Consider the following 12,598-nt stretch of genomic DNA (forward strand, 5'->3'; position numbering starts at 1 on the left):
GGCAGTGATCGCTGAGATTCTGGTTGAAAAAAGCAGAGGTGTATTTAGAGGGCAAGTTGGTCAGGATGATATCTTTGAGGGTGCCCATGTTTACGGATTTGGGGTTGTACCTGGTAGGTTCCTTGATAATTTGTGTGAGATTTAGGGCATCAAGCTTAGATTGTAGGACGGCCGGGGCGTTAACCTCCCTGGGCAAGGTGGGACGTTTGCGTCCCACCCTAGTAAAGCATATCCCAGTTTAGGTCACCTAACATTATGAACTCTGATGATAGATGGGGGGCAATCAATTCACATATGGTGTCCAGGGCACAGCTGGGAGCTTAAGGGGGTCTACAACAAGTGGCAACAGTGAAAGGAGAGACTTATTTCTGGAGAAATTGATTTTTAAAAGTAGTAGCTCGAACTGTTTGGGCATAGACCTGGATAGTATGGCAGAACTCTGCAGGCTATCTCTGCAGTAGATTGCAACTCCGCCCCCTTTAGCAGTTCTATCTTGATGGAAAATGTTGTAATTGGGGATGGAAATTTCAGAATTTTTGGTGGCCTTCCTAAGCCAGGATTCAGACACGGCTAGGACATCAGGGTTGGCGGAGTGTGCTAAAGCAGTGAATAAAGCAAATTTAGGGACGAGGCTTCTGATGTTAACATGCATGAACCCAAGGCTTTTCCGGTTACAGAAGTAAAAAAATGAGAGCGCCTGGGGACACACAGGGCCTGGGTTAACCTCTACATCACCAGAGGAACAGAGGAGGAGTAGGATAAGGGTACGGCTAAAGGCTATAAGAACTGGTCGTCTAGTGCGTTCGGAACAGAGAGTAAAAGGTGCAAACTTCTGGGCGTGGTAGGATAGATTTAGGGCATAATGCACAGACAAGGGCATGGTAGGGTGCGAGTACAGTGGAGGTAAACCTAGACATTGAGTGACGATGAGTGAGGCTGCATCTCTGGAAACACCAGTGAAACTAGGTGCAGTCTCCGCATGTGTGGGGGGTGGGACAAGGAGCTATCCGAGGCATGTAGAGAGGGACTAGGGGCTCCGCAGTAAAACAAAACAATGACAGCCGCCCTAAACAACAGTATACAAGGTATATTGACATTAGAGGGTGGCATAAAGCAATCACAGGTGTTGATTGGGAGGGCTAAGACAACAACAGGTAAACAGCTAAGACAGCAACAACGGGTAAATGGCGATGAATGGGCAGAGAGGGGTCAGTTAGCTACACACAGGGCCTGAGTTCGAGGCGCTCAGAGGAGAGGAGGAGACTGTACGAATCAGGCCTTCATCAAATCATATCAAATTTTATTTGTCACATACACATGGCTAGCAATGTTAATGCGAGTGTAGCGAAATGCTTGTGCTTCTAGTTCCAACCATGTAGAAATATCTAACAAGTAATCTAACCTAACAATTTCATAACAACTACCTTATAAACACAAGTGTAAAGGAATAATAAGAATATGTACATAAAAATCTATGAATGAGTGATGGCTGAACGGCATGGGCAAGATGCATTAGATGGTATGGAGTACAGTTTTTACATATGAGATGAGTAATGTAGGGTATGTAAATATAATATAAAGTGGCATTGTTTAAAGTGGCTAGTGATTAATTTATTACATCAAGATGCAGTAGATGGTATAGAGTACAGTATATACATATGAGATGAGTAATGTAGGGTATGTAAACATTATATAAAGTGGCTAGTGATACATTTATTACATACATTTTTGAATTATTAAAATGGCTAGAGTTGAGTCCGTATGTTGGCAGCAGCCACTCAATGTTAGTGATGGCTGTTTAACAGTCTGATGGCCTTGTGATAAACGCTGTTTTTCAGTCTCTCAGACCCCACTTTGATGCACCTGTACTGACCTCGCCTTCTGGATGATAGCAGGGTGAACAGGCAGTGGCTCGGGTGGTTGTTGTCCTTGATGATCTTTTTGGCCTTCCTGTGACATCGGATGGTGTACGTGTCCTGGAGGGCAGGTAGTTTGCCCCCGGTGATGCGTTGTGCAGACCTCACTACCCTCTGGAGTGCCCTACGGTTATGGGCGGAGCAGTTGCCGTATCAAGCGATGATACAGCCCGACAGGATGCTCTCGATTGTGCATCTGTAAAAGTTTGAGTGTTTTTGGTGACAAGCCAAATTTCTTCAGCCTCCTGAGATTGAAGAGGCGCTGCTGCACCTTCTTCACCACGCTGTCTGTGTGGGTGGACCGTTTCAGTTTGTCCATGATGTGTACGCCGAGGAATGTAAAACCTTCCACCCTCTCCACTACTGTCCGTCGATGTGGATAGGGGGCTGCTCCCTCTGCTGTTTCCTGAAGTCCACGATCATCTATGTCCTTTGTATTGTTGACATTGAGTGTGAGGTTATTTTCCTGTCACCACACTCCGAGGGCCCTCACCTCCTCCCTGTAGGCCGTCTCGTCATTGTTGGTAATCAAGCCTACCACCGTAGTGTCGTCTGCAAACTTGATGATTGAGTTGGAGGTGTGCATGGCCACGCAGTCGTGGGTGAACAGGGAGTACAGGAGAGGGCTGAGAACGCACCCTTGTGGGGCCCAGTGTTGAGGATCAGCGGGGTGGAGATGTTGTTACCTACCCTCACCACCTGGGGGCGGCCCGTCAGGAAGTCCAGGACCCAGTTGCACAGGGTGGGGTTGAGACCCAGGGTCTCGAGCTTAATGACGAGTTTGGAGGGTACTATGGTGTTAAATGCTGAGCTGTAGTCAATGAACAGCATTCTTACAAAGGTGTTCCTCTTGTCCAGATGGGATAGGGCAGTGTGCAGTGTGATGGTGATTGCGTCATCTGTGAACCTAATTGGGGAGGTATGCAAATTGAAGTGGGTCTAGGGTGGCAGGTAAGGTGGAGGTGATATGATCCTTGTCTAGTCTCTCAAAGCGCTTCATGATGACAGAAGTGAGTGCTATGGGACGATAGTAATTTAGTTCAGTTACCTTTGTCTTCTTGGGTACAGTAACGATGGTGGCCATCTTGAAGCATGTGGGGACAGTAGAATGGGATAGGGAGAGGTTGAATATGTCTCTAAACACACCAGCCAGCTGGTCTGCGCATGCTAGGAGGACGCGGCTAGAGATGCCGTCTGGGCCGGCAGCCTTGCGAGTGTTAACATGTTTTAAAGTCTTACTCAAGTCGGCCACGGAGAAGGAGGGCCTGCAGTCCTTGGTAGCGGGCCGCATCGGTGGCACTAAATTATCCTCAAAGTGGGCAAAGAAGGTTCTAGTTTGTCTGGAAGAAAGACGTCGGTGTCCGTGATGTGACTGGTTTTCTTTTTGTAGTCCATGATTGCCTGTAGACCTTGCCACATACGTCTCATGTCTGAACCGTTGAATTGCGACTACACTTTGTCCCTATACCAACATTTCACTTGTTTGATTGCCTTGCGGAGGGAATAACTACACTGTTTGTATTCGGCCATATTCCCAGTCATCTTTCCATGGTTAAATGTGGTTGTTCGCGCTTTCAGTTTTGAGCGAATGCCGCCATCTATCCACGGTTTCTGGTTAGGGTAGGTTTTAATAGTCACAGTGGGTACAACTTCTACAATGCACTTCCTTATAATCTCACTCACAGAATCAGCGTATAAATCGATATTATTCTCTGAAGCTGCAGTCCGCGAGATCAAAACAATCTTGAAGAGTGGATTACGATTGGTCAGACCAGCGTTGAATAGTTCTCATCACGGGTACATCCTGTTTGAGTTTCTACCTACAGGACGGGAGGAGCAAAATGGAGGGAGGGCAGGGGAGGGCCTTGTGTGACTATCATTTGTTTTTCAACAGGACAATGACCCAACACACCTCCAGACTGTGTAAGGGCTATTTGGCCAAGAAGGAGAGTGATGGAGTGCTGCATCAGATGACCTGGCTTCCACAATCACCCAAACTCAACCCAATTGAGATGGTTTGGGATGAGTTGGACCGCAGAGGGAAGGAAAAGCAGCCAACAAGTGCTCAGTATATGTGGGAACTCCTTCCAGGTGAAGATGGTTGAGAGAATGCCAAAAGTGTGCAAAGCTGTCATCAAGGCAAAGGGTGGCTACTTCGCAGAATCTAAAATCTACAGTGAGGGAAAAAAGTATTTGATCCCCTGCTGATTTTGTACATTTCCCACTGACAAAGAAATTATCAGTCTATAATTTTAATGGTAGGTTTATTTGAACAGTGAGAGACAGAATAACAACAAAAAAATCCAGAAAAACCCATGACAAAAATGTTATAAATTGTTTTGCATTTTAATGAGGGAAATGAGTATTTGACCCCTCTGCAAAACATGACTTAGTACTTGGTGGCAAAACCCTTGTTGGCAATCACAGAGGTCAGACGTTTCTTGTAGTAGGCCACCAGGTTTGCTCACATCTCAGGATTGATTTTGTTCCACTACTCTTTGCAGATCTTCTCCAAGTCATTAACCTCTATAGGGTATGTGGGACGAAATCGTCCCACCTACTCAACAGCCAGTGGAATCCCGTGGCGCGTTATTCAAATACCTTAGAAATGTTATTACTTCAATTTCTCAAACATATGACTATTTTACACCATTTTAATTAAAGACAAGACTCTCGTTAATCTAACCACACTGTCCGATTTCAAAAAGGCTTTACAACGAAAGAAAAACATTAGATTATGTCAGCAGAGTACCCAGCCAGAAATAATCAGACACCCATTTTTCAAGCTAGCATATAATGTCACATAAACCCAAACCACAGCTAAATGCAGCACTAACCTTTGATCTTCATCAGATGACACTTCTAGGACATTATGTTATACAATACATGCATGTTTTGTTCAATCAAGTTCATATTTATATCAAAAACCAGCTTTTTACATTAGCATGTGACGTTCAGAACTAGCATACCCACCGCAAACTTCCGGTGAATTTACTAAATTACTCACGATAAACGTTCACAAAAAACATAACAATTATTTTAAGAATTATAGATACAGAACTCCTTTATGCAATCGCTATGTCCGATTTTAAAATAGCTTTTCGGCAAAAGCACATTTTGCAATATTCTGAGTAGATAGCCCAGTCATCACGGGCTAGCTAATTTGACACCCACCAAGTTTGGCCCTCACCAAACTCCGATTTACTATTAGAAAAATGTGATTACCTTTGCTGTTCTTCGTCAGAATGCACTCCCAGGACTTCTACTTCAATAACAAATGTTGGTTTGGTTCAAAATAATCCATAGTTATATTCAAATATCCTCTGTTTTGTTAGTGCGTTCAAGACACTATCCGAAGGGTGACGAAGGGTGACGCGCCCAACGCGTTTCGTGACAAAAAAAATCGAAATATTCCATTACCGTACTTTTAAGCATGTCAACCGCTGTTTAAAATCCATTTTTATGCGATTTTTCTCGTAAAAGAGCGATAATATTCCGACCGGGAAACCCTGTTTACGTTCAAAGACAGAGAAAATAAAAACATGGTGTCGCCTCGTGCACGCGCCTCAGTCTCATTGTTCTCTGATCGACCATTATCCAAATGCGCTACTGTTTTTCAGCCAGGGCCTGCAAAAACATCATTCAGCGTTTTGCCGCCTTCTGAGAGCCTATGGGAGCCATAGGAAGTGTCACGTTACAGCAGAGATCTTCAGTTTTCAATATAGAGAGTGTAGAAGCCCAAGAAATGGTCAGAGAGGGTTTTTGCCTGCCATATGAGTTCTGTTATACTCAGACACCATTCAAACAGTTTTAGAAACTTTAGGGTGTTTTCTATCCAAAGCCAATAATTATATGCATATTCTAGTTTCTGGGCAGTAGTAATAACCAGATTAAATCGGGTACGTTTTTTATCCGGCCGTGCAAATACTGCCCCCTACCCTAGAGAGGTTAAGGTTTCGAGGCTGACATTTGGCAACTCGAACCTTCAGCTCCCTCCACAAATTTTCTATGGGATTAAGGTCTGGAGACTGGCTAGGCGACTCCAGAACCTTACTGTGCTTCTTCTTGAGCCACACCTTTGTTGCCTTAGCCGTGTGTTTTGGGTCATTGTCATGCTGGAATACCCATTCACAACCCATTTTCAATGCCCTGGCTGAGGGAAGGAGGTTCTCACCCAAGATTTTACGGTACATGGCCCCGTCCATCCTCCCTTTGATGCGGTGAAGTTGTCCTGTCCCCTTAGCAGAAAAACACCCCCAAAGCATAATGTTTCCACCTCCATGTTTGACGGTGGGGATGGTAGTCTTTGGGGTCATAGACAGCATTCCTCCTCCTCCAAACACGGCGAGTTGAGTTGATGCCAAAGAGCTCCATTTTGGTCTCATCTGACCACAACACTTTCACCCAGTTGTCCTCTGAATCATTCAGATGTTCATTGGCAAACTTCAGACGGGCATGTATATGTGCTTTCTTGAGAAGGGGGACCTTGCGGGCGCTGCAGGATTTCAGTCCTTCCTAATCATTGCAACTCCACGAGGTGAGATCTTGCATGGAGCCCCAGGCCGAGGGAGAATGACAGTTCTTTTGTGTTTCTTCCATTTGCGAATAATCGCACCAAATGTTGTCACCTTCTCACCAAGCTGCTTGGTGGTGGTCTTGTAGCCCATTCCAGCCTTATGTAGGTCTACAATCTTGTCCCTGACATCCTTGGAGAGCTCTTTGGTCTTGGCCATGGTGGAGAGTTTGGAATTTGATTGATTGATTGATTGCTTCTGTGGACAGGTGTCTTTTATACAGGTAACAAACTGAGATTAGGAGCACTCCATTTAAGAGTGTGCTCCTAATCTCAGCTCGTTACCTGTATAAAAGACACCTGGGAGCCAGAAATCTTTCTGATTGAGAGGGGGTCAAATACTTATTTCCCTCATTAAAATGCAAATCAATTTATAACATTTTTGACATGCGTTTTTCTGGATTTTTTGTTGTTGTTATTCTGTCTCTCACTGTTCAAATAAACCTACCATTAAAATTATAGACTGATCATTTCTTTGTCAGTGGGCAAACGTACAAAATCAGCAGGGGATCAAATACTTTTTTCCCTCACTGTATTTAGAATTGTTAAAAAAACATTGGGTTACTGCTAGATTCCACATGTGTTATTTCATTGTTTTGATGTCTTCACTATTATTCAACCATGTAGAAAATAGTGAAAATAAAGAAAACCCTTGTATGAGTAGGTGTGTCCAAACTTTTGACTGGTACTTTATGTAAAAACAAAATACCACAAAACCCACAAATTCAATTGTTTAATCAAATGTATTTGTAGAGTGTTTTTGTATCAGCTATTAAACAGAAAGCATAAGTGCTGGAATACAGCAACAGCTTATTTTTATAAAGATACCTTTTTTACCCTAACCCTAGACACAAAGACACACGGTCAGCAAAATGCACCATCAAATAATAAAAACAGTAGCTTAAACATCATTATAAGCACAAAGTGTGCTCGATAAAAAGTGAAAATCAGCACAAAACCTATAATGGCATTACAATTAATATAAGTGTCGATATGACAGCAGTCATAAATAGTCAATTATTGTCAGCTCATGCTTACGTGGCATGCATTTTCACGCAATGACATCAGTTGGATTTCATTTAGCGCTTATTCCTTGTCCTAACAGTTGACACAAATCGTCCACTTTTACTTGCTTGACACACTTCCCACAAACACGTCACGTCACTTGCAGGTGACACAAGTGTCTTGGGTTCTGTCTTTGTGCATCTGGCCACCTGGCACTGTCTCCTCCCCGGGAGCTGTGAGCAATTTTATCTCACGCAAAGGCTCCCATGGAATCTGTGCTGCTGCCTTGGCCCTCATAGGTCTCAAACGTAGCCCATATGCCAGACTCCACATGAAGTCTCTCCAAAACATCCACACCAACCTATGGAACACAATAGAGTAGAAAACATTAGGATTATTTTCTCATAGGAAAAACAATGTGTTCTGTCACTTCAAGCATTGTATAAGTTTATCTATATGTATGGCAATAGGTATTATGCAATATTGACATACCTTTGATTGTAGCAGCGATAACGCAGCATGTGCATCCATTCGTCTTGGTCTTCTTGCCATTGTAAATTTAATTAAATCTCTCACTGTGTACTCCAAGTAGGCCAGAGTACACTGATAAAACTGCTTGGGTTTGGTGGACTGATATAAGGTACATTCACATTTGGTGATGACATAAATATCCATAATTCGCTTCCCCTTGCTCATCAACTCACCCATTTGCCCCCTTTCTCCCCATCATACATTAAGTAAAGTATCAAATCTGTTGTTATATGTGTGAAATTACTTTCGGTATAGTTTAGGTTAAGTTTTGAAGCAATTATCTGGGTGATTATCAACTGGGCACTGAACATTCCAATGTCGGGAGAATGAGTGCAGCATGCCCTACTGTCCCGAAGAGGGGCAACGGGAAAACCATTCAAATACAACATTCCCTACTGAAGCTGTGTAAGGGCTGTCGTGAGAGAGAGACCAAGGTGCAGCGGAGTTAGTGTTCATCATAGCATTTAATAATAGAAAGAACACTATACAAAACAAAACAAGAAAACCGACAGCCAAACAGTCCTGTCAGGTGCAAACACTAAACAGAAACAATTTCCCACAAAACCCAAAGGAAAAACATGCTCCTTATGTGTGACTCCCAATCAGCAACAACGAGCTTCAGCTCTGCCTGATTGGGAGCCACACACGGCCCAAAACAAAAACATAGAAAAAGGAACTTAGAACGCCCACCCAATGTAACACCCTGGCCTAACCAAAATAAAGAACAAAAACCCTTCTCTATGGCCAGGGCGTTACAAGCTGGTTATAACTCCAGTTCTGTTTGTGATATTAAGATCATATCAACAGCATTATATATACGTACTTATGTAGGAAAAGTCAAGGATGGAGGAGGGCATGACTTAAAAAATAGCATAGTAATAAAATATATTCATGAGCAGTCAAAATTACGTAACTGACAATTTCTCCAAAATGGTAAATCTTAATTTATCCCCCATCTTTGCAGTAGCCAAAGATGATCTATTATATTGCTCAGCTCAGATGTGACTTCGGTTCTGTCACTTCAAGCACAAATGTATCATACTTTGACTAAAACAATGATTTATTGACTTACATCATGGGTAAGCTCTGGCCATTGTCTTTCAGCTCGAAAAAGTGGATTTCTACTGGTGCGGGAGTTTAATCTTGTCCAGCAACAGTGTAAAAAGTTAGGATGTGCATATCACTCCCAAACCCTTCCTGCATGTATCCTCCAGGCCAGTCTGCTGTGTTCTCTCGAGAAGGAGCAGAGGGGTCACCTGATCGCTGAGTCACAGTCCAGCGACGCCCTCCTGAGCGACACGGGGACGCAGACCTACGCTTTCCTGTCAGCTCCGTTCGGTCGTGACACTTCATTGGCCAGTCTGACGGAGGACCGCCCCCTCCAGCTCCACCTCCAGCTGCAGGCGAAGGGTGTGACGGCCCGACACAACAAGTCTAGCTCCGCCTTCACCTTTCTCTGTGGACACACCTTCCAACGCAGAGAGTTTCCCAAACACTTCAGGTACTCCAAACACTTCAGTTACTCCAAACAGTTCAGGTATCCCAAACATTTCAGGTAGCCCAAACATTTCAGGTACCTGACCCTCTGTTGTGTAGTAGCCTTGATATGGCTTGATATCCTTTAGTATGTTTTCTAGACAAATAAAATGAATGTTCCTCATCATTATTATTCAGGAACGTGCACACCGACATACAGATGTGTGCCAGTGGCTGGTTTGAGCAGAGGTGTCCCCTAGCCTACCTGGGCTGCACTTACAGCCAGAGGAGGTTCCAGCCCTCCACACACACTGCCACCGTCACCTACAAGTAAGAAAGCTCCCTCATAGAAACATACAGACAGCCCTTACCATTACCTTGACCCTGACAATAACTTTAACTTGTACCTCCAGCAAAGAGCTTAGTAGCTTCAGCCTGAGACCCACTGTCCCTGCCTCTCTAAATGAGGAACCCCAATACTCCAAGTCCCAGTCTGCTCCAGAATCAGTCTCAAACCTCAGGAGGCGAAGGTCGAGGGGTGGAGGAGGAGGGGACCAGGACTCTCTGAGCACTCTGCCCTACGAGGTGCTGTACCACATGGCCAGCTTCCTGGACAGCCTGTCCCTGTCCCAACTGGCCCTGGTGTCCCACCTCATGAGGGAGGTGTGTTCCTCTCTGCTGCACGACAGGGGGATGGTCTCCCTCCTCTGGGAGAAGAAGACCTATAAGACTGGCATGGCCAAGTGGAAAGCCAAGAAGGTGGTGAGTTAGCCGAGATAGGAGAAGTTTCTATATTAGTTTTTTACGGTGCTTTCCCTTTGTTGATTTCCTCTCCTCTCTTCTCCTTCCTGCTCTCTGCTCTCCTCTTCTTTGCTTTCTCCTCTTTGTTCTCCTCTTCTCTCTATTCCTTCCTCCTCTCATTTTCTCCTTCCCTCCCCTGTACTCTCCCTCCACTCCTCCCCTCCCTCTGCCCAGGTGTGGCAGTTCAGTACTCTGTTCTCTCCAGTAGAAGCATGGTGTTTTGACAACAATGTACCCTCCATGTCAGACCACCTGAAGGTGTGCCCTTACTACGAGATGGAGCCCAGGACCGAGCGTGTGCTCCTGCCTCACATTGTCAACAACAAAACGAACACAGACACACAAAGCAACAGCAATAGTCTGGTCACCATGTTCCAGAAGAAGACTTGAATATTGTTTCATAAGACTTAATAGTGGTTCATAAGCTTTCAATAGTAGTTCATAAGGTTTGAATAGTGGTTCATTTGTACTGCACCTACAATCCTCTACCCTGAGTGCCAGTCTGTTTGTGCCATCATGCCAACTCCTTGTCACTCATTGTCATGCCAAACATGTATGGCTTGACAATAACAGCAATAGAGTTGGCAAGAGCATAAACATATCTGGGACCAAGTTAGCGATCCACTTAAAGAGCCACTGAACATGCTGATTGGCGTGTGTGTTTTTCTGTTGCTCATTAGAAAAATGAGATTTTAGTCTTGGAAGTGCATTTCCTGACCGATTATGCGCTTGGTTAATGATGTTTGTCCCCCATGAGACACTGCGGAAGCCTATTTCAGTTCCACAAAATCCCCAGAATAAATCTAAGAACTTAATTTTTACGTTTTTGCTAAGGATGATTTAGTTGCATAATTCTACATCTAACTAAGATGTTTGGTGCAGTATTTCTCAAGTTTAAAAAAATGTGCAACGTGTTGTCTTGTGTAAACAAAGTCGGAGCAGCTGGGCAGATCTGTCTCATAGTCTATGCTATTGTATAGAGAGCAATCACCGCAGCTGTTCACCACGTTAGTGGGCAAATTGACATCTTCAAATCAAAACCCAAACTTTATTAATTTACCCGTGGTGAAGCACAGATGTTCCAAACTCCGTTTTAGAGTACAGCACACATTTTGTTGTAACCCCAGACAAAAACACTTTTCTGCCCTGCTAGAGCTGCCCCGGTCAACTAATTGCTGTTATTGTGTTTTACTTCATTTAATATTTTTTTAACTAGGCAAGTGGAAAGTGTAAACATCTAAGAGCAACAATGGCTCAGCTTACAGAACGGGACCACCAAGTGCTGTTCTCTGGACGAATGAATCATCTGGCATCATCTCGAACTGACAAATCTGGGTTTGGTGGATGCCAGAAGAACGCTACCTGCCCGAATGCATAGTGCCAACTGTAAAGTTTGGTGGAGGGGTAATAATGGTCTGGGGCTTTTTTCATGGTTCGGGCTAGGCCCCTTAGTTCCAGTGAAGGGAAATCTTAATGCTACAGCATACAATGACATTCTAGATTATTCTGTGCTTCCATACATGAAGCGCACATTTTGGCACTTGCTGTATGACTGATGAGGAAGTCCATATTGCAAATGTACGGTCCCTTACTAGACGTCCGCGAATGTTTGTAAAAATTCGCGGACGGCGCCTGGCGGTGCACTGGGGCCGGATCTTCCGGGAAGTCATCGAATGAAGTCTCTCGGACGTTCGGTTTCCGTTTGTCATTTTTCACCTGTCCCGGAAAATAACAGCAGAGGGCGAATGGAGGGCGAATGGAAACATATTGCAAATGTAACAAACATCACCAATCACGGCGTGGCCTTTTCTCCTAAACGGAGAAGACTTCGAAGACGAAACTTGGCGAGCATAGGTTTCGCATAATGGGCAGTTGGCCCCGAACAAGATGGAGTCGAGGCCTCAACGCTTTTTGAGTTAAGGCCATTTTTCTGGGATTAAAGGTAAAAAATGAAAATAGAGCGCTAATTTGACTGCTTCACGTCAAAGTACATGAACCTACGGTGTCAGGAAAAAAGAACCAGTGATTTATCTATCGTCATTTAAGAGAAATCGTACAATGTACATTTGGTGATGTTGAAATGTTTTAATTTTTTTCCCAAAAAAGTTACAGATCCAGTTGCAGCGTGTTCAGATGAATCCGTTAAGGCAGGTTTCGGAGCTCTGCGAGATTTCTGTGATTTTCTGAAATAACACAAACTCATTAAACCCTCTGTAAATAAGTCAGTTCTTAACGTAAAGACTTAAAACTCAATATTCTATAAGAGCCTAATCCAAGGAGGATATGTGTTCACTTT

General features: G+C 44.0%; 1 protein-coding gene across 1 annotated transcript in view; it reads left to right on the plus strand.

Annotated features, from left to right (window-relative positions):
- LOC115197238 (F-box only protein 40-like) overlaps nt 1-11,130 on the plus strand; it is a 46,381-nt gene extending 35,251 nt beyond the window's left edge. The window contains exons 4-7 of the mRNA XM_029758582.1: nt 9,240-9,526; nt 9,700-9,831; nt 9,915-10,263; nt 10,477-11,130. Coding sequence (XP_029614442.1) covers nt 9,240-9,526; nt 9,700-9,831; nt 9,915-10,263; nt 10,477-10,692 — 984 coding nt within the window. The 3' untranslated portion in view covers nt 10,693-11,130. The remainder of the gene's footprint in view (nt 1-9,239; nt 9,527-9,699; nt 9,832-9,914; nt 10,264-10,476) is intronic.
- Nucleotides 11,131-12,598: the final 1,468 nt, after the last annotated feature.

The sequence above is a fragment of the Salmo trutta genome, chromosome 7 (genome assembly GCF_901001165.1).
Source record: "Salmo trutta chromosome 7, fSalTru1.1, whole genome shotgun sequence".
Classification (NCBI taxonomy): domain Eukaryota; kingdom Metazoa; phylum Chordata; class Actinopteri; order Salmoniformes; family Salmonidae; genus Salmo; species Salmo trutta.